The following is a 23083-nucleotide window of genomic DNA, read 5'->3' as shown; positions in this document are numbered from 1 at the left end:
GAAGCCTTAAAGCAGTCCTCCAATGAGAATCCGTTCCAAGCCTTCTGTATCAGTCACTATTCCACATATCAGACACATAAAAGCAAACAAGGTAAATATGGTCGTTTAGCAAATCACAAGTTCACATGCCCCACCGACATTTCTATTTTTCTCTTCCCAAAGGTACAGAAAATTCTGCAAAATGATTTACCTAACCACAGGTATTTGCAGCATTTCCCAGATCTATGAACACTATAAAAATAAAAGGGAGTAAGTATGGTAGAAATGGTATACTTGTTGCATCAGAGGAATCAATGTCAAAATCACTCGTAGAAAAACTATTTTAATTAGTATCATGAATTCCAAACTAAAAAATGTAATAAATGATTCAATCACCAAAAATTGTGAATAGTTATAAAGACTTCTCCCCATTCTTTACCTTTACTACAGAAAATGAAAGCTAACTGTGCCAAAAAGAGTTAAATACCCATGGAGATCTGCCGTAGATATGTTATCAGTTCAACTTTGCCCATGCAGTGACCTGACAAAGTCTCTAATAACACTTGTCTTCAATTCCATAAAATAATGCTAAAGTGACTGATGCAATTGGGTCAATTCTCTCTCTCTCTCTCTCTCTTTTTTTTTTTTTTAGTGATCTCTACACCCAATGTAGGACTTGAACTCACAATCCTGAGGTCAAGAGTCAAACGCTCTTCCAACTGAGCCAGCCAGGTGCCCCAGTTGGGTTTTTTCTTTTTCTTTTTTTTTTTTTTCAGTTGGGTTTTTTCTTAATGGTGATGTTTTATGTTTAAAAAAATCCTGGGTCTTTACCACATTATTTCATAATTGACGTTTGTATTTGTTTTGTAGTCTCTGATGTCTGGTAAGAGACAAGTTCATTGAAAGGTTTTCCCACACCTGTCCCACACATAAGGCTCCTCCCTAATGCAGACCAGTGTTTGGTAAGATCCGAACTATGAAGGCTTTTCTGTATCACTTACACTCACAGAACTTTTCTCTGTATGGCATCTTTGATACACTTTAAGAACTGAGCTAACGCTAAAGTGTCCCCAGAGCAGTTGTACATCAGGATTTTGCTCTGGTGTGGATTTACCAATACAGAAGACTGCTTTTAGTGAAGGCCTTCCCACATTTTTATATTTATGGATTTTGTGGGAACAAGCACTCTTTCCAAATGAAGACCTCCCTACTCGCTCCTGTCCAAAGTGAACTTATATTTAATGAGACTTGAGCTCACATGGAACGTTTACAAACTAAAGGTATTCCCAACAGATCTCTGGTATCTGACAAGACCAGTCTGGTACCTGAGGTCTTTGCCACACTCTTTCCTCCGCTGGGATTCTTCTCCGGGATGGCTTCTCTGTTATGTAGTGAAATGGGATTTGGCTTTACACTGAAGGTCCTTCCAGACTGTGATGATTCGTAGGGTCTCCTCAGATCTGGATACACTGGTGCTTGCATGCAGACTGCTGGGGTTCCAGGGTTTATACTATTAGGGAAAGACATTTGAGATCACTCATTTTACTGAGCAGCTGCTTCTCTTATTAGTTCATTACACGTTGAAACTGTGCACAAGGTGAAGGGAGAATTTTCCACTCCCAGAGCAGGGATAGAAGTGAACTTCAGGGCAAGTTCTCCCAAGTGCCTTAGGTCTCTTTCTCAGAGAGATTCTCTGCTTGGCTTGAAGCAATATAACCTATGATTTTTCAAAGAGGCTCCTCCCTCACTTGATGATGAACTTCTGCAAAACTCTGCTTTGAAATGGAACCTTGTTTACAGCCAGGAGTCACCATCTGAAAGAACAGGTTGATCATGAAATTAGCAACTTTTCCTCTAGAGGCAGAAAGAAGTCAAACATAACAAATGAGAGTAGCCTACAAAGAGAAATCATCTAAAACATGGCTTTTTAGATGTGGAAGTTCTAAGTTGCTTTTTCATTAATTTCTGCTCTTTAGTATTTTCTTCTTTTTCCTTTGGGTTATTTTCCTGTGTGTGTTTTATTTTTTAAAGTCAGTGGGTTAAAGCCGCTGCCTTCAGCTCAGGTCATGATCCCAGGGTTCTGGGATAGAGCCCTGCATCGGCTCTTTGCTCAGCAGGGAGCCTGCTTCCTCCTCTCTCTCTCTGCCTGCCTCTCTGCCTACTTGTGATCTCTGTCTGTCAAATAAATAAATAAAATCTTTAGAAAAAAAAAAAAAGTAATCTGTACACCCAAGATGGGGCTCCAAGATCAAGGGTCACATGTTCCTCTGAGGCACCAGGAGCTCCTTTTCCCGGGTTTTGTTTGTTTGTTTGTTTGTTTTTGGCTTCCAACAAAAGATAGTTCTTCTCTCACAGTTCTGGAGGCTAGAAGTCCCTTTTTCCATGTTTTAAAAGCTCTCAAAAATGGATGTTTAGAACACTTTCTTCAGCTTTTCTTCTTTTCTGTAGCATCTGCATTTTTTTAAAAAAGATTTTATTTACTTACTTGACAGAGAGAGACACAGCGAGAGAGTGAACACAAACAGGGGGAGTGGGAGAGGGAGAAGCAGGCCTCCCGCTGAGCAGGGAGCCAAATGTGGGGCTCGATCCCAGGACCCTGGGATTATGATCTGAGCTGAAGGCAGACAACCAACAACTGAGCCACCTAGGCACCCCAGCATCTGTATTTTTTTTTTAAAGATTTTATTTATTTATTTGAGAGAGAGAGAGACAGTGAGAGAGAGCATGAGAGGGGAGAAGATCAGAGGGAGAAGCAGACTCCCTGTGGAGCTGGGAGCCTGATGTGGGACTTGATCCCGGGACTCCAGGATCATGATCTGAGCCAAAGGCCGTTGCTTAACCAACTGAGTCTCCCAGGCATCCAACTGGTATCTGTATTTTTTTTTAAAGATTTTATTTACTTATTTGATAGACAGAGATTATAACTAGGCGGAGAACAGGCAGAGAGAGAGAGAGAGGAGGAAGCAGGCTCCCTGCTGAGCAGAGAGCCCGATGTGGGGCTCGATCCTAGAACCCTGGGATCATGACCTGAGCCGAAGGCAGAGGCTTTAACCCACTGAGCCACCCAGGCGCCCTGGCATCTGTATTTTTAAATGAAATAATTAATCTAAGGAACTTGAAAAAGCATCTGGCACAGACTAGGTCTCAATAAATGGAAGCTACTACTAGGAGTATATCACTTGTGTAATGCAGGAGAAGTAGAATAGGAGGAAGGTAATGCGAAGGAGACATATTTATTCAAGATCTCCTGTGAACATAACACGCAAAACAGATTAAAGGGGCCATCACATCTACGAAGCATTTTACTCTCTCTCTGGAGAGATTATAAAAGTCTCAAAGCTGCAAGGAGTATTAGAGAATATTTGGCCTGTCTCCTTGATTTTTAAGGATGCAGACACTGAGGCCCAGCTAGGTGTTACGAGTCTTGTCTAATAGAGTTACTTAGAGGCTAAAAACAGGTTGAAACCAAGAGCTCCTGGATCTCATGGGGCTCCTGGATCTCACCTTTAAAGATTTTACCAGTGTACTACACTGGCTCTTAGAGGCCACTTCATATTAAAGCTCACATTACAGTTAGCTGTTAGGAGAACAGATTGTCAGGTTAGATTTCTGGTTTCAATTCTTGGTTTGATCATTTCCTAGCTGAATGACCAAGTTTTTTAATGTCTCTGTTCCTCATTTTCTTCAGCTGTAAAATGGGAGTATAGTAGTATGTATCTCATATCATTGTTTTTTGTTGAGGAAAAAATATCCATAAGGCACTCAGAAAAAGCCCTGGCATAGACAGCATTCCATAAACATTGGCCATCATGGTGGATATCCTATCTCCAGGTAAATTACATTAATTTTTTCTTAGTTACTCATTGCCATCTTTGTAAGGAGTTTCTCCCCACCATAGAGTTAAGAAGGCTGCATCTGACCCGCTTTGGCTAATGAACTCTAAGTGGAAACCACATACCCTCCTCCTGCGTATATGCTGTAGAAGCCGTCGTGTGGCCCTACTATGGCTTTTCTTTTTCTCCTCAAGCCTGGATCCTGAAGTGGAGAGAATGTATCGCGGAGCTGCCACTGACCCACAGCTGACGCATAACATAAATGAGAGTAAGTTTCGTACTGTAAGTAACCGAGATTTGGGGCAGTAGCAGAGCAGGGCAGGGGAGGGAGGCGGTGTTGGTTACATAATACAAATCTAGTTGGTCGTAAGTAGGCCAAGCCAACTTGTACAATCTCACAGCCCTTCAGCGTGCCAGCCACCGGGTGTGCCCCGGTCCGTGAACACAGGCAAACAGGAACGTAACAGCTAAGCCTTTCATCGCGTATACACTGGCGTCAGCAAGATGTTCGACAGGAGAAAGTGCCGGAAGCTGCAGTGTTCCCGTCTACCCACCAACAGTGCTAGGTGAGGGTTCGGTGGATCAGCACATGTGTGGGACCGTGTGATTGCCAAGAGAGCACTAAACAAAAGGGTCTAGTCATTTTATGGACCTGGTGGCCAGGAGGAAGAAGAGGGGGAAAGGCTGGGAGTGGAAAAGTACTGAGTACTGAGTTAGAGCTGGGAAAGTGTCTTCAAGTTCCTTCTACGCCAAGAAGGGAGTCTTGGCAGAGCTGCTTGGGCAAGGCCCCAGGGACGGGCCTCCAGATGGAGCTGCCTGGGCTAGCAGGAAAGAGATGCCTAAAAGCACCACTGTCCAGGCAGTCTTGAATCCTTGCGTGCAACTCAGACTGCATGCACGAGCTGTGCCTCCGAGTCTAGCATGGGACGGCGGCTTACCTCTAAGAGGGGCAAAGCATTTCTAATCACCTATAATGAGGTCTAAAAAAATCACACACAGAAATGGAGCCAGACTCCTCAGGTAAGATGATTGGTTCCACTGAATACCTAAGCATAATGTAAAGGTACAGTAATTAGGAAAAAGTGGTACTCATGCAAGGAAAGGCAAATAAACCAATGGAACATAACAGAGAACCAGAAACAGATCTATGCATATACAGACTATTGATAGATGACAAATGAGCACTGTACAACAATGGGGAAAAGACAGTCTTTCCTATAAGTGATGCAAGATAAACCGGATATTCACATGGGAAAAGAATAAAATTTAACTACCTCATTCATACATAAAATCAATTTCAGCTGAATCACTATGCTTTATACCTGGAACAAATATAACACTGTATGTTAAATACAATGTGATTAAAATTTTTAAAAATCAATTTTAAATTGATTATAGATATAAATGGAAAGGCAAAACTGTATGACTTTTTAAAAAATATATATTTATTTATTTGACACCGAGAGAGAGATCACAAGCAGGCAGAGAGGCAGGCAGAGAAAGAGGGGAAAGCATCTCCCTGCTGAGCAGAGAGCCTGATGTGGGCCTCGGACCCAGGACCCTGAGATCATGACCTTAGCCGAAGGCAGAGGCTTAACCCACTGAGCCATCCTGGCGCCCTGTATGACTTTTTTTAAAAAAAGATTTTATTTATTTGAGGGGAAGAGAGCGAGAGAGAGAGAGCACAAGTTGGGGGGAGGGGCAGAGGAAGATGCAGACTCCCCACTGACCAGGGAGCCTGATGCAGGACTACATCCCAGGACCCTGAGATCATGACCTGAGCCAAAGGCAGGTGCTTATTTGGCTGAGCCACCCAGGTGCCCCCAAACTGTAAGACTTTTAAAGAGTAGGGGCACTGGGTAGCTTAGTGGGTTAAGCCTCTGCCTTCGGCTTGGGTCATGATCTCGGGGTCCTGGGATCGGGCCCCGCATTGGCTCTCTGCTTGGCGGGGAGCCTGCTTCCCCCTCTCTCTGCCTGACTTTCTGCCTACTTGTGATCTCTCTCTGTCAAATAAATAAAATAAAATCTTAAAAAAAAAGCGTAAATATAGATTAACCTCATGAACTCAAGGCAGAGAAAGAATTCTTCAAAAGACATACCAAACAAAAAGACACAAAGAAAAAGATAGGTAAATGGGACTATCCTTAATTTAAAAAACTAATGCTCATCAAAGGCATGATTATTAAGAAAACTGAAAGGCAAGCCATAGAGTTGGATAGGGTATTTGCATTTTCTGTGAAAGGGACTCATAACAAAATGTAAATAGTTCCTACAACATGTGCAGGAATCTATACATGAACTTTCCATAAAGAACCCCAAACAACCAACAGGCACACAGTGAGCTTGTCTATTCTGTGTCCAAGAGATGGGACCTCATCTCCCAAGACTTTCAGGGGCATAAACAACATAAACAAGTGGCCTGCGTCAGAGTGTGGCCCGGGTAGAGCAGGACATGCAGGAGTGCGAAAGGCCCAATGAGGGCTCTCTCTCAACAATGGCAGAGTTACAAGGTAAAATGCACTTCTCACTATATTTCAACACTAGCCCAGAGAGGCTGTTTCACACTTTCAAGCATACATACCAAGGAATCTCATGGTCTGGCCCCCAGCTGTCTCCAGTGTGATCTGTCACTATTTCCCTATGGTATTCTATAACCAGGGAAAACCTCCCTCATTTACCCCAGACACATACTTTTTTTTTTTTTTTAAAGATTATATTTATTTATTTGAGAGAGAGAGAGCACATGAGTGGGGGAGGAGTAGAGGGAGAGGGAGAAGCAGGCTCCCTGTTGATCAGGGAGACCGAGTGGGGACTTGGTCCCAGGGCCCCAGGATCACGACCTGAGCTGAAGGCAGATGCTCAACGGACTGAGCCACCCAGGCACCCCCAGACACATACCTTTTAGCATGTGATTCCCAGTATACCTTCCTTCGTCCCTTTTCCTGTGGCTGAAGAACTCTTCCTCCAACATTTCTTCCTTCTCTGAGACCTTACCAGCCCTTCCACAAGTGGCTGTTACATCTTCAGTGCCAAGCCCTTTGTACAAACCTAGTGGCTTTATCACTGCAATTGCTGTTTTCAACCGCTCTCTTCTCCCTGTGCCCGATCAGACTTTAAGCCCCAGGAGGGTAGGGAGCTTTTTTCATTTATCTTTGTATTCCTAGTGCCTGGCAAAAGGCCCAGCCCACAAGAGATGATCATTAATACCTTAATTTGAGCTCATAAGAAGTAACCATGTTACATGAATCCTGATCTCCTAACACTATGCTCGTCAGTAAAACAATTTTTTCCCCCCTCCAGAATGTCTGCCCCTTCAAAGTCTTCAGAATACTCACCACTTAGTGCTTGGGATTCAGCTGTGCTGGTTTGGGATGGGATATGGCATCTCTTCAGTGCTGATCCCAGAAGAGTCTGCCTGCAAAGCTCCATCCTAGGGACAAACCAAGACAGCTGGGGCCAAAGAGGTAAACACTAAAAACACGGATAACAATACAGAAATAGGGTGGCAGGGAACTCTCTCTAGAGCACAGAAGGAGCAACCAGTCTCCTTCAACTGTCAAAAGGCAGCAAGAAGAAGGGCAGAGGAATTCACACTCTCAATCCAGCATAGCAAAGACAATTTCCTAGGGTTTTGCCGAGGCCCTCAATTTCTGCCTCTAAGTATGTACCTTACTCCCTCTTGTGTGTCCCATGCCCCAGGTGAGGTCCTGTCTCCTCAGTTTGAGCACCATAACCATGACCTTCTCTGTGTTCAGCCCCCGTGTCCATGCCTACAGCTACCTGAGCAGAGGGGTAAGCACTACCTCAGTATCGGAGACTCCGTGACATGCTTTTCCATATGCATCTCGGACTTCAGTGCTTGGCGGCACAAGCTGTACAAAGCTTCATGGAACCCAGAGTGTCTATGGGCTGACTGGCCAGAAGGGCCGATGAGAAATTCTGGAAACTGCGCATTCCTGTACAGCACAGTCATCCTACTCTGAGGAGTGAACACCATTTCACCTTCCCAGAGAATGTTTCCTTCTGCCTGTCTACACTGTGGACCAAAGCAACCTGCAATTTCTATTAATTTGGTGTTCATCTTCAACCGCACGTGATTTAGCTTCAAGGATCAAAAGAATTTCAGGCCCGTTACCCAGGAGTTAGAAATCACTTCCTACCACTTCTCGAGTCCACCATACTCCGCGTTGTTAGCAGGCATCAAGCTTCAAGGAGTCACTCAAACAGACCCTTGAAAGTCATCCTACAACCAATGCCAACTTGGCTCAACAACAGTTCCCGAGTCTGTCCATCCTCACACCTCCTGAATCTGCAGATGCCATACTGCACTCTGAGAAATACCAAATATAAGGGTTTGGAGCACCTGATGCTTCTAGAGCCTTTTTGTTTTGTTTGTTTTGGTTCAGGAAGCTCTGTCAAGTTTAGGGGGCTTATCGGATCAGTAAGTCGAAAGGCCTGGGACTTCGTTGGTGAAGAAAGAACGACCCTGAAGAATTATCGACTGGATTCCTACCTGAAAAGAGGCAGTCTTAACTTCTGCCGAGGAAGTTACTGACACACCTATCTAATTACTCCTGAGAACAGAGATACATCCAAGGCAAAGGAAGGAAAATCAATTGGTTAGTATTTCCAGAGACAATGAGAATATAGGGTTCCTGTCTCACCAATCAACACAACTTCCAATTTCAAAACTTAATCAGTTTTACCCATGATACTAGTAGCAACAATAACAAAGGCTTGTACATGAGAAAAACAAAGACAGTGGTTGAATTACTGATGTCTGCTCTTACTAAGCCAAAGTAAACTACATTATGGTATATGTTTAAATGGCTTTACTTTATGAGTTGCAAAGTGGCAATCTCAGAAGTAGATGTGATTTTAGAACTTTAGTTACCATTCTGGAGTTATTTCCACTGACTTCTCACTTCTTCGATATTCTGAGGGACCAAGTATCAATTAAGTTTTTACCATACCCTTCTTTTGGTGTTAACTTCTGATTAAAAAAAAAAAAAAAAGGCCTTTGGAATATCTTCACCATATAAATCACTGCGGACACTTTCCTTTGGCATGTATTTTCTGGTGTTTAGTAAGATTAGAACTCCCACGGAAGGCTTTCCCACACTCCTCACACTCATACGGCTTCTCTCCAGTGTGGATTCTCTGGTGATGGATGAGGGTGGAGATTTGGCTGAAGGCTTTCCTGCATTCTCCACACTCATAGGGCTTTTCTCCAGAGTGAATCCTCTGATGATTGATAAGGGCGGAGTTCACGTAGAAGGCCTTCCCACACTCCTTACACTCATACGGCTTCTCTCCTGTGTGGATTCTCTGATGTTTGATGAGGGCTGAGCTCACGCTGAAGGCTTTCCCACACTCGACACACTCATAGGGCTTTTCACCAGAGTGTATTCTCTGATGCTTGATAAGGTCTGAGCTCACACTAAAGGCTTTGCCGCACTCATTACACTCATAGGGTTTCTCCCCATTGTGGATTCTCTGGTGGATGATCAGGTGTGCCCTCACGCTGAAGCCTTTCCTGCACTCATTACAAGTATAGGGCTTCTCGCCGGTGTGGGTTCTTTCATGCACTGTGAGGGTTGAGCGCACACTGAAGGCTTTTCCGCAGTGATCACACTCATAGGGTTTCTCTCCAGTGTGGATTCTCTGATGTCGAACAAGGCCTGAGCTCTGAGCAAACTTCTTTCCACATTCACTACATGTGTGTCGTCTTCCTTCTGTGGGCCTGTCCTCATGCTTTTGTACCTGGTTTGTACACTGGGAAGTTTTTTCATACTCGGGAGTCCATAATGTATCCCTATTATATATGCTGGCGATCTGCTGGTGTGGGTCCATCCTTACAAAAATCTTCCCTTCAGAATCGCCACCTTATTCATACCACTGGCCTTGATTCCTGAAATAATAGCAAACAGACTTTCAAATTGTATTTATTCCCTGCTGCTAAAGCAGTAAAACAGGATACAGACTTACCTAGAACTCTCAAACATGTTTGATAAACTCAGGACACACCACTTGTATGCCAGTCAGATCAGATATTTTATTTAATCTGTACGTCGTAACATATCACAAAACTAACAGAATGAACATCTGACTCAAACGTCTATTTAAATTCTATCCTTTATAAAGGTACCTAAAGCACAGAATCTGGAATATAAGTGAATATAAAAATAATACATAGTTCCTACTTACAGAGACTTTCTATCATATTTAACTAAATTGGGACACAGGACAGGAATTGAAGAGATTTGTGGACAGTAGAGCAGATGAAGAAGTATGCAAATAGAGAAGGCAAAAGAAGCGGAAATTCAACTGATAGTAAGTCTGGGAACGTGACAGTAACATCACTGACAGCTGTGTTTTTACCATTCACGAAGTCCACGTGATTTGGGCCGCAAGAAAAACACGGGGTAAAAGCAGCTCTGCCTCTTGCTACGCTATCGCTGTAGCTGCTGCTGCTGGAACAGCACCTGGCACCAGGGACGCTCCGTCTCCCATGGAATCGTGACAGAACCGACCCCTCCTCTCTCCCCAGAATGGGGCTCCTTCAGCCCTTTCCATCTTGACAGCTCAGACCAAGTGCGGAAGCCTGGTGGATTGTCACCATTCTCTTATTCCCTGGGACCAAACCCAATTCTGTCTCCAAACTTGGTAGAAGTTTTGCTGCAAACTCAAATTACACATACTATATCCTCTTTGCTCCTTTCCATTTTACAAATTGTTTTACGTCTCAACAGTAATAAGTGGACAGCAGATACCCTTGATATGATGAGAATGGCACTTCATCATTGGGGTCTTCCTCTCCCAAACCTGTAATATCAGTAAAATAATGAGAAACACCAGTCAAATCCCAAATGAGTGGCATTCTACAAAAAAAGTGGACTCCTCAAAACTGTCAAGATCCTCAAAGACAAGTCAAGTCTGAGAAACTGTCACACCCAAGAAGAGCCTGAGGAGATGTGATATGTGACAATTAGAAATAATATAGATCCTACATGGGATCCTGGAACAGAAAAAGGACAGTAGGTAAAAAATGACTAAAATGTGAATAAAGTATGGATTTTAATAATAATCAACAATGGTTCAATATTTCCCCTATTATTAATGTAAAGCATTAATAATAGGGGAAACTGAGTGTGGTGTATATAGGAACTCTCTGTACTATCTTCACAATCTTTCTGTAAGTCTAAAATGTCTAGAGTGTCCAGAAACTATTCTGAAAATTTTATTTAAAAATCTGTCTATCCCAGGACCCCGAGATCATGACCCGAGCCGAAGGCAGCGGCTTAACTCACTGAGCCACCCAGGCGCCCCTTCTCTCTCTGCCTGCCTCTCCATCTACTTGTGATTTCTCTGTGTCAAATAAATAAATAAAAATCTTTAAAAATCTGTCTATGCCGGGAGCCTGGCTGGCTCAGTCACAAGAGCATGAGACTTGATCTTGGGGTCATGTTGAGTGTAGAGATTACTTAAAATAAATAAATAACCTTAAGGGGCACCTGAGTGGCTAAGTGGGTTAAGCATCTGCCTTTGGGTCGGGTCATGATCCCAGGGTCCCAGGATTGAGTCAAGCATCAGGTCCCTGCCCAGCGGGGAGTCTGCTTCTCCCTCTGCCCCCTGCTTGTGCTCTCTCTTTCTATCTCTCTCAAATAAGTAAAATCTTTAAAAAAATAAAAATAAACTTAAGAAAATTTGTCTATGCATAAGGAATAACATGGAGGACATTAGGAGAAGGAAAGGATAAGTGAACTAGGGGAAATCAGAATGGAAATGAACCATGAGAGACTGTGGACTCTGAGAAACAAACTGAGCGTTTTGGAGGGGAGGGGAGTGGGGGATGGGTGAGCCGGACGGCACGGATTGCATGGAGCACTGGGTGTGGTACATAAACAATGAATCTTGGAACAACGAAAAAAATTAAATTAAATTTAAAAAATATTTGTCTATGGGGCACCTGGGTCTGGTCACTAGTATCTGCCTTTGGCTCAGGTCACGATCCCGGAGTCCTGGGATTCAGCCCCCTATCAGGCTCCTTGCTCTACAGGGAAACTGCTTCTGCCCTGCCTGCAGCTCCTCCTGTTTGTGCTTGCTGACTCCCTCTCTCTTTCTCTCTGTCAAATAAATAAATAAAATCTTTCAAAAAAATTGTCTATGCAACACAAAGAAATGGAAAGATATTCCCTGTCCACGGATTAGAAGAACAAATATTGTAAAATGTCTAGACTACAGGGGTGCCTGGGTAGCTCAGTCGGTTAAGCATCTGCCTCTGGCTCAGGTCATGATACCAGGGGCCTGGAACTGAGCCCCACATCGGGCTCCCTGTTTGGAGGGCAGCCTGCGTCTCCCTCTCCCTCTGCCATTACCTACCTGCCCTGCCACCTCACCCCCAGCTTGTGTTCTCTGGCTCTTTCTGTCAAATAAATAAAATCTTAAAAAAAAAACCAACAACACGTCTATACTGCCCAAAGCAATCTACACTTTTTTTTTTAAAGTATCTATTTATTTGACAGAGAGAGCTCACAAGTAGGCAGAGAGACAGGCAGGGGGGTGGGATGGGGGGGAAGCAGGCTCCCTGCTGAGCAGAGAGCCCGATATGGGGCTCGATCCCAGAACCCTGGGATCATGACCTGAGCCGCAGACAGAGGCTTAACCCACTGAGCCACCCAGGTGCCCCCAATCTACACATTTAATGCAATCCCTATCAAAAAACCAACAGCATTTCCACAGAAATAGAACAAACTATTCTTAAGTTTGTATGGGAGCACAAAAGACCCCCAACATTAAAAGCAATCTTGAAAAGAAAAGCAAAGCGGGAGGCGTCACAATTCCAGGCTTCAAGTTATATCACAGAGCTGTAGTCATCAAGAAAATAGACACACAGTCAATGAAACAGAACAGAAAACCCAGAAATGGACCCATACCTATATGGACAACTAATCTTTGACACAGCTGGAAAGAATATCCAGTGGGACACACAAAAATAGACATAAAATGGATTAAGGACCTCTATGTGAGAAAGGAATCCATCAAAATCCTTGAGGAGAACACAGGCAGCAACCTCTTCGACCTTAGCCGCAACAACATCTTCCTAGGAACATCGCCAAAGGCAAGGGAAGCAAAGGCAAAAATGAACTATTGGGATTTCATCAAGATCAAAAGCTTTTGCACAGCAAAGGAAACAGTTAACAAAATCAAAAGACAACTGACAGAATGGGAGAAGATATTTGCAAACGACATATCAGATAAAGGACTAGTGTCCAAAATCTATAAAGAACTTAATAAACTCAACACCCAAAGAACAAATAATCCAATCAAGAAATGGGCAGAGGACATGAACAGACGTTTCTGCAAAGAAGACATCCAGATGGCCAACAGACACATGAAAAAGTGCTCCATATCACTCGGCATCAGGGAAATACAAATCAAAACCACAATGAGATATCACCTCACACCAGTCAGGATGGCTAAAATCAACAAGTCAGGAAATGACAGATGCTGGCGAGGATGCGGAGAAAGGGGAACCCTCCTACACTGTTGGTGGGAATGCAAGCTGGTGCAACCACTCTGGAAAACAGCAAGGAGGTTCCTCAAAATGTTGAAAATAGAACTTCCCTATGACCCAGCAATTGCACTACTGGGTATTTACCCTAAAGATACAAATGTAGTGATCCAAAGGGGCACGTGCACCCGAATGTTTATAGCAGCAATGTCCACAATAGCCAAACTATGGAAAGAACCTAGATGTCCATCAACAGATGAATGGATCAAGAAGATGTGGTATATATACACAATGGAATACTATGCAGCCATCAAAAGAAACGAAATCTTGCCATTTGCGACAACATGGATGGAACTAGAGCATATCATGCTTAGCGAAATAAGTCAATCGTTCTAAAATGGAGTATAATACTGTAGGTTAACTAGCTGGAATTAAAAAAGATAAAAATTTTAAAAATGAGTGTTTTTGAATAGGCTAATATACCTGTTGATAATATGATCTCCCTGATATGAGGAAGTGGTGATGCAACATGGGGGCTTAAGTGGGTAGGAGAAGAATCCATGAAACAAGATGGGATAGGGAGGGAGACAAACCATAAGTGACTCTTAATCTCACGAAACAAACTGTGGGTTGCTAGGGGGAGGAGGGTTGGGAGAAGGGGGGTAGGGTTATGGACATTGGGGAGGGTATGTGCTTTTGGGTAAATTGGAAGGGGAGGTGAACCATGAGAGACTATGGACTCTGAAAAACAATCTGAGGGGTTTGAAGTGGTGGGGGGGTGGGAGGTTGGGGTACCAGGTGGTGGGTATTATAGAGGGCACAGCTTGCATGGAGCACTGGGTGTGGTGAAAAAATAATGAATACTGTTTTTCTGAAAATAAATAAATTGGAAAAAAAAAAAAAAGAATATCCAGTGGGAAAAAGACAATCTCTTCAACAAATGATGTTGGGAAAATTGGATAGCCACATGCAAAAGAATGAAACTGGACCACTTCCTTACACAAACATAAATTCAAAATGGACGAAAGCCCTAAATGTGAGATAGAAAACCGTCAAAAGCCTACAGGAGAACAAAAGCAGTAACTTCTTTGACATTGGCGGTAATAACTTCTTACTAGATATGTCTCCTGAGGCAAGGGAAACAAAAGCAAAAATGAACTATTGGGACTACATCCAAACAAAAAGCTTCTGCACAGCAAAGGAAGCAATCTACAAAGCTAAAAGGCAAGCTATGGAATGGGAGAATATATTTGCAAATGCCATATCAGATAAACAGCTAGTAACCACAATCTTTAGAGAACTTACACAACAGCAACAAAATAATCCAATTTAAAAAATGGACAGAAGACATGAACAGACATTTGTCCAAAGATATGCATGTGGCCTTGGGGTGCCTCGGTGGCTCAGTGGGTTAAGCATCTGCCTTTGGCTCAGGTCATGATCTCAGGGTCCTGGGGTTAAGCCCTGCATCGGGCCCCCTGCTCAGTGGGAAGTCTCCTTCTCCCTTTCCCTTTGCCTCCCCTGCCCAGTTCCTGCTCTCTCCCTTGAATACATAAAATCTTAAAAAAAAAAAAATTAGAACTGAAAAAAAAGATACATATGTGGCCAACAAACACATGAAAAGATGCTCAAGGGCTCTGGGGTGGCGCAGCCAGTTAAGGGTCTGACTCTTGGTTTTGATTCAGGTCCTGATCTCAGTGTCATAATATTGAGCCCTGGATTGGGCTCCTGGCTCAGTGTGGATTTCGCTTGAGATTTTCTCTCCTGCTGCCCCTCCTCCTTGTGCTCTCGTTCTAAAATAAACAAATAAATCTTAAAAAAGAAAAAAAAAAAGATGCTCAACATCACTCATCATCAGGGAAATGCAAATCAAAACCACAATGAGATCCCACCTCATACCAGTCAGAACGGCTAAAACTAACAAGTCAGGAAACAACAAAGGTTAATGAGGATACAGAGAAAGGGGAACCCTCCTACACTGCTGGTGGGAATGCAAGCTGGTGCAGCCACTCTGGAAAACAGTATGGAGGTTCCTCACAAAGTAGTAAACAGAGCTCCCCTACGACCCAGCAATCGCACTGCTGGGTATTTACCTGGAGAATACAAAACCACTGAGTCAAAGAGATACAGGCACCCCAATGTTTACAGCAGCATCGCCTCCAACAGCCAGAGTATGGAGCCCAAACAGCCACTGACTGATGAATGGGAAAAGAAGAAATGGTGTGTATATATACACAATGGAATATTACTCAGCCAGAAGATGAACAAAGTCTCGCCAATTGCAACTTCATGGATGGAACTAGAGAGTGTACTATTCTAAGTGGAGAGAAAGACAAATACCGTATGATTTTACTCATATGTGGAAGTTAAGAAGTATAAAACAAAGGGAAGATAAGAGAAAGAGACAAATCAAGAAACAGACTCTTTATTACAGAGAACACAATGATGGCTACCGGAGGAGGGGGTGGGGAGATGGGTTAAACAGCTGATGGGGATCAAAGAGTGCATTTGCCATGATGAGCACCTGAGGGTGTACAGAATCGAGGATTCACTCTTATACACCTGAAACGAGTATAATACTGTAGGTTAACTAGCTGGAATTAAAAAAGATAAAAATTTTAAAAATGAGTGTTTTTGAATAGGCTAATATACCTGTTGAAAAGTCAAGATGCTCTAAAAAGACAATTAGAAAGTCTTGTTTCCACCACGATCCTCCTCAGTTTACCACCCAAGAAGTAAGCAATTTTATTAGTTTGTTGTGACTTTGAATGTTTCTTTATAAACATGTATTTTTTAAAAAGATTTTATTTATTTATTTGACAGAGAGAGACACAGAGAGAGAGGGAACACAAGCAGGGGGAGCGGGAGAGGGAGAAGCAGACTCCCTACTGAGCAGGGAGTCCAATTTGGGGCTCCATCCCCGGACCCTGGGATCATGACCTGAGCTGAAGGCAGACACTCAACAACTGAGCCACCCAGGTGCCCCCAAATGTGTATTTTTTAAAGTATCTGGCTGCCTTGCTCCTGTTGTGCAGTGGGGTATGGAGGTTTCCACACAAGTCTGACACAGGTTTGTTGTCACGTGGACACTACCCTTCGTGGCTTAGGAGCTGAACCATCTCTCACTGACACTGTTGTATCATGTTCCTCTAAGTAACAGCTCCCTAGTACACACCTCTTATCTCCTTTAATTCCGCAAAGATGACGTTACAGTCTTTCTCTCATATATAAGAAAACTTAGAAGTAGACAGATTTTTCGAGGTTGGACAACTAATCAAACAGCAGAGATGAAATTTGAACCCATATCCACTGCAGTCCCAAATCCTTCCACTTAGCACTCAGAAACCACTTCTTAATTTATAAACACTATTCCGATAAAAATACCAACTTTTTTAGAAGTAGATTTTAATGTTCACATAGATAAGTAGACAAGCAAGACTCCCTGGAGAAACTGTGAAAAAGGAGGGCAATGGGGGCACCTGGGTGGCTCAGTGGGTTAAAGCCTCTGCCTTCGCCTCATGTCAGGATCCCAGGGTCCTGGAATTGAGCCCCACATCCGGATCTTTGCTCTGTGGGGAGCCTGCTTCCTCCTCTCTCTCTGCCTGCCTCTCTGCCGACTTGTGATCTCTGTCTGTCAAGTAAATAAATAAAATCTTAAAAAAAAAATGGGGCAATGAAGGAACATTTGTTCTAAATTATCTTAAACAGATTATAAAGCCTCAGTGGGAGAGTGTCATACTGGCGAGTAAGACAAATGGCACAGAATAGAAAGTCCAGAAATAGATGGAATCAGAGGCAGAAATTTAGCACTGAACAAAGGTACTAAATCAGTAAGAAAAACATGAATAGAATCCTCAATAAATGTATGGCAAGAACAATGTAGTCAACTGGAAAAATGTTAAACTGGATTCCTTCCTTGGTCTATACACAGGTAAATATTCCAAATAAATTGAAGTTGTGTTACAAATGTAAACTATAAAAAGCACCATAGGAAAATGGGGCACCTGGTATATATCTCTTCCATACAGAGAACCAAAATTTCTGCAAGGTAAAAGAAACAAAACCACCTTAAGCAGACTCAAAGAAAAATAAGTAAAAAATGTATATATATATATACATATATATATATACAACTTATGGCTCAGACAACAGGCAGCAAACATGGAACTCTTGAACAATAACATACTGTGGAAATGGCAGCTGTGAGCTGGGTGCCCTACTTCTTGTTCCACCCTTACTTTGAATCAGATTCTGCTGAGAATTCATAACAATACACTTATCCTGATCTTGTTAAATAAGTTAAAAAAAAAATCTCCCCAGGTCCCTCACTTCCAGAGACTTCAGAAGACCACAGAATGTCAAACTTTTAACACTTACAACTCTCCTGTGGGGTAAAGGGTCCCTATGGTTGATATTTCAATGGCGTATTCTTGGGTAGGAGCTCAAGAGACAGTGATTCTTCCTTTGCTCCTAGAGCTGGTATTTCTTGCAACATTACTTCTTAAGTGTGTGCAAGACCTGGGACCTGGAAAAAAATTAAACACATGAAATTTGAATGAATCATAGTATAAACAAATGAATCAAGAGAGCAGGCTCATCCCAGGGAGTTACGGAGAAAAATAATGACAACCAATATCTAGATACTACTTCTGTCCCTATAATCTTGATAACAATTCTAGGCAGGTGCTTTTATCATCCTCATTTACATTTGAGCAAATGGAGGCACAGAGAGATTAAGTGATTTGGCCACAATCACGGGTTTAGACCTACATGCTCAAACCTGGGTGGCTCAGTTGGTTAAGCAGCTGCCTTCGGCTCAGGTCATGATCCCAGCGTCCTGGGATCGAGTCCCACATCGGGCTCCTTGCTCGGCAGGGAGCCTGCTTCTCCCTCTGCCTCTGCCTGCCTCTCTGTCTGCCTGTGCTCGCTCTCTCTCCCTCTCTCTCTGACAAATAAATAAAATCTTTAAAAAAAATAGAAGAAAAATAAAAAAGACATGCCTCAGAGACTAAGAGTTTTATGAGGACTTAATGAATACCTCTCCCTTCCCCTGCTGCTGTCTGGGTTCATCCAACACAGCCACTTTCCCAACCACCCTTTGCCCTTCTCCTGGTTCCTCTCCCAGACCGGCCTGGCACTCCTCAGTCCTGACGACGGTCAGAAACTGGCTTCAGCCACTGTCAACCAAGCTGCTGGAACCAGCTCAGAGACCAGAGTTTTCTGGTAACAGAATTCTTGAAACCAGCAAAAACAACTCTACTTCTGCCACACAGTTTTGGAGTCTGCAATTTGGTAATAGTCCTCTTTTTTTTTTTTTTTTTAAATTTAAGATTTTATTTATTTATTTGACAGAATAGGAGAGCACAAGTGGGGCGGGGCACGGGAGCGGCAGAGGGAGAGGGAGAAGCAGGCTCCCCACTGGGCAGAGGGAGCTCCTTGTGGGCTCAATCCCAGGACGATGGGATCATGACCTGGGCCAAAGGCAGAGGCTTAACCATCTCAGCCACTCAGGTGCCCCTGGTAAGATTCCTCTTAAGGTCCTTCTTCTGTAAAAGAAACACTATTTTACTCACAGAAAAAGCAAAGACTGCCATAGCTGCTACACTAACTACCGAGGGGATGGGAGAAAAGAACGCAAATAGGAGGCTAATTGGCTAAGAAAGGCTGTCACATCGCCTGCTGCGGTAGCCCGGTAGCCCGCGTAGCCTGTGCCACGGACTCTTCCCCCGCCGTCGTCGCAGAGCACTCCCGGGCCCAGAGAGAACAGCAGCACGGTGGCTGCCAGGCGGTTCTGCGCGGGAGTGGATGGAAAAGTGGCTGCTTTCGGGGACGGGCGATTATCTCCCGCCAAGCCAAAGTAGAGGTGTGCTCTGCTTTCAAGAGAAACGTCCTGGCAGAAGAAGTGGCAAGCGAAGCCTCTCTTAAAAACTCCTTTCGAGTCGTCCGCCGTGTCCCCCTTTCCTTTGGAAAGGCGAGCTGAGGGTCTACAAAGAGGGCACGGTGTTGGGACTCAATAAACCTCGGGAGGTCATAGGAAAGCCCAGGCTTACCCCAAGAGGGAGCAGCCCCGAAACGCGAGAAAACCCCTCTGGCCAGGCCACACCTGGGCGTCGCCTCGCGGCTGGAGGGACGTCCTGGACCCCGCTGACTCTGCCCGGGAGAGGTAGGCTACACCGGCAGGTGCCGCCGAGCAACGTCCGCCATTTCGCCGCACGCGTACCGGAAGTCCTGGCACTTCCGCCCCCCCCCATCCTCGAAAACTCCGGGCGGGCCCCCTAGAGACCCGGAGCGCCTGTGCCGCACTTCTCGCGAAGGTGCTTTCTGCTTCTGATTTTGAAAGTATAGCACGGACGACTCTTGAATTTTGAAACATCTCCAGGTGGGCGCCACAGGATCCCTAAAACCGACACGCGGGACTGTAGGAGCTCGAAAAACCAGAGCTGAGATTCTCTGTGGTTTTGAATTAGGGACCAGGTCCAGGAGAGCAGGGCTTTTAAAACTTGACTGTGATAATACAGCAAACACCCTCAAACTATTTCCGTAAGAATTTAACTCAAGACACCAGTCAGTATACTTGTATGGACATACAAGCTGATAAAAGGAGTTCCTAAAGTGAAACATTACAGTTGTAGGTACTAAGTATGAATCCATTCCATGGCAGAGTACAAACTAAGAACATACTGCAAGGTTCAGACTTGAGGGTATAACCAGCTGGAAAGAAATGGGCAAAGTAGCAGGTCTCTTTCTACCTGTACCACCAACTTTAACGGTTGACCCAATGCAAACCACATGGCCCCTCTAGACCTCCACTTACAGAATGGGTTAGAAAATGATCTCAAACATCACTTCCCAGACTAGCATTCTATGGACTTTTTAATTAATTAATTAATAATTAAACACCAGAGAAATGCAGTCATTTTTTCGGTGTGTTTACACACTAAAACCAATTATCTAACTTAAGCTGATCCTTTTCAAATCTGTTTAGGTGCCAAAGGGCTGCAAAAGATTAAAGTTCTTTAAAAAACCTTTTTAGGGGTGTCTGGGTGGCTCAGTGGGTTAAAGCCTCTGCCTTCTGCTCAGGTCATGAACCCAGGGTCCTGGAATCGAGCCACACATCAGGGTCTCTTCTAGGCAGAGAGCCATGCTTCCCCCTCTCTCCCTGCCTACTTGTGATCTCTGTCAAAAAATAAAATTAAAAAAACCCCACCTTTTTAACTATAGGAAATCACATTTTCTCCTTCGTATCTGCCTTCCTATGTAAGATTGTCTGTTAAAAACTTTATACAAGTGGGTATGTGTTTTATTTGGCAAACTCTTTAACATTCTGGCTTGCAGCTTCCTTGTAGTTAATTCTGTTTAGAGGGATTGCCAGAGCGACCATTGAAGATTATGTGCTGTCCCCAAAGGTAAATCGGTTATAAGTTAGAGGCCCCTTGCCGAAGTTTTATCTTTGATTCTACATAATGAGCCAAGATAGGGAAGGCTAACACTAGATTTGTAGTCCTAGAACACCTATTTGGTAGAATGATGGATGCAGATCTGATGCTGAAAGCAACCTTGGAACACCATCCTCAACCATTTTATGGTTTACCATCACCCCAACATGTATAATGCTGTGAACTCCCATCATTTAAAGCTTTTTCTTTTCTAATCTTACATACTATAAAATATCTACATAAGACTCTTTTAAAGCTTGCCATAGTTAATTTTTCTAACTGCAGTGCTGGTATTCATCTCTCTTCTTTCTCCTATATATCTTAAATATATCTAGACCAGGGCTTCTCATGGCACTATTAAACATACAGAGATAGGTCACTTCTTTTGTTGTGGGGGCTGTTTGGGCATGCAGGATGTTAAGCAGCATCCCTAGCCTCTATCTGCTGGATGCCAGTAGCATCACAACTGTCCACTGATGGTACAACCAAAAATATCTCCAGACATTGCCAATTTTCTCCACTTGAGAACCACTGGATATAACCTCAGATATAAAAGCCTATTCTCAGGCATTTGCAATGATAGCTTTAACACAGAAATCTCTAGTTTCTTATTATTTTCTCCCTCAATGAACAAAAAAGTTTGGCTAAACAAATGGAGAGCTTCATATTTCAGTTTTCCATATATTCTCCTAAAGTTGAGTTTTTTTTTAAGGTTTTATTTATTGGTGGGAGAGAGCCTGAGGCGGGGGAGGGGCAAAAAGGAGAGGGAAAGGGAGACGCAGACTCCCCACTGAGCGAAGAGCACTGATGATGCTGCAATGGATGTGGAGCTTGATCCCATGGACGCGGAGATCATGATCTGGGCCAAAGTCAGATATTTAACCAACTGAGCCACCCAGGTGCCCCGGAAGTTGGATTTTTTAATCTTAGTCTGCGGAATAGGCAGTTATAGATATACGCACAAAGTGGTAAGAGAGACATATAACCTTGAAAACAGCTTAAAAATTTCTGTAGAGAACTCCATAAATAATCCACACAATGATTTGACAAGCATTTATTAAACACCTACTGTGTGCTCAGCACTGTACTAGGCACTGGGGGGGGTGCAGAGATACAAATGTAAAAGTCATCATTCCTGCCCTCAAGGAGCTTACAATTTAATTTTGGAAATAAATACAAATGTGAACTACAATACAGAGTGCTAGAAAATAATTACAAAGCAACATATTAGTAGTGCATGGACCACAGTACAAACTCAAAGGATAAGTGCTGAGGCAGCACAGAACAAGGGAGGTCTCAGTGTGAGAAGTCAGGGAGCGCTCACTCAGAAGATACAAAGAAGCTAGGCTTGAAGGGAGTGATGAACAAGAGCTGGGGCCAAAAACAATCTCAACAACAGACACCGCATGAGAAAGGCACAGAGGAAAGGGCTTGTAAGACAACAGTGTGAACAAGAGGAGCTGAGCTGAATATGCCAGAAAATGAGGCAGAGGCAGATTAAGCATAAAGGGCAAAATAATGGTAGAACTTGGAACACTAGTGCTCTGATAAGAATTATCTGCCAAGTGTTCTGGACTAAAAATGGATTCTGAAGAGAATCACCTTAGAAGTATGGGGAGGGAGATCCTGAAAGCAATGAAATCTTGAAATCTTGGAAGAATGAGATTACAATCACCTGGGCATCAGAATATATGGATCTGCAGAAGGCTAAAAGGGGATGGGAGAAATGTGAAAGATCCAGCCTCACGGAGAAAACTAAGAACTGGAATGTAGAGTGGAGAGCAGAAAAAGACAAAGACAATACTAAGATGGCGATAAGAAATAGGAAAGACAGGGCACCTGGCTGGCTCAGTCAATAGAGCACAGGACTTGATATCGCGATGATATCAAGTTTGATATGAGTTTGAGCCCCACACTGGGTATGGAGCCCACTTAAAAAGAACAAACAAACATACATGAAGGGTAGTAAGTCTATTCGGATAAAGAAGCTAAGCAATATGCCTATTTAAAAGGAAAATGGGAGCTGGGGGATAAGCATGATGAGGTCTGTTTTCAAATACCAAGTTCTGTAGGTATCTGATCCGCAGGGTGGGAAATATTAAGTTACTGAAATGAAATACATAAGATATCTTAAGTGTAAACAATCGAAATAGGTAAGTACAAGTAAATACAGAAAAAATACTGGATAAAATCAAGACATGAGGGTTATTTCCTGTGGAGAGGAGAAACAAGACCAATAAAGAAAAGCTAGAAATTGGGGGAAAAGATCAAGAAGGACCCCACAAGCCAAAGAAGAGAATTCCTGGGTTGCAGGGTAAACT

General features: G+C 43.4%; 1 protein-coding gene across 2 annotated transcripts; it reads right to left on the bottom strand.

Annotated features, from left to right (window-relative positions):
• Window positions 1-1240: 1240 nt before the first annotated feature.
• LOC122914518 (zinc finger protein 239-like) lies at window positions 1241-17886 on the bottom strand. Of its 2 annotated transcripts, none has more exons than XM_044261144.1 (4): window positions 17704-17886; window positions 8707-9723; window positions 7148-7242; window positions 1241-1793 (listed from the first exon to the last, which is right to left on the bottom strand). In XM_044261144.1, exon 2 carries the CDS (start codon window positions 9663-9665, stop codon window positions 8856-8858), a length of 810 nt encoding a protein of 269 aa, XP_044117079.1. In that variant the 5' UTR covers window positions 9666-9723; window positions 17704-17886; the 3' UTR covers window positions 1241-1793; window positions 7148-7242; window positions 8707-8855. The 2 variants fall into 2 exon arrangements, with proteins under 2 accessions (XP_044117079.1, XP_044117070.1); XM_044261135.1 differs by lacking the exon at window positions 1241-1793 and adding an exon at window positions 4737-4858.
• Window positions 17887-23083: the final 5197 nt, after the last annotated feature.

This window comes from Neovison vison, chromosome 1 (genome assembly GCF_020171115.1).
Source record: "Neovison vison isolate M4711 chromosome 1, ASM_NN_V1, whole genome shotgun sequence".
NCBI lineage: Eukaryota > Metazoa > Chordata > Mammalia > Carnivora > Mustelidae > Neogale > Neogale vison.
Note: the sequence above shows the minus strand (reverse complement) of the source record. Positions and strands in the feature narration are given on the sequence as shown.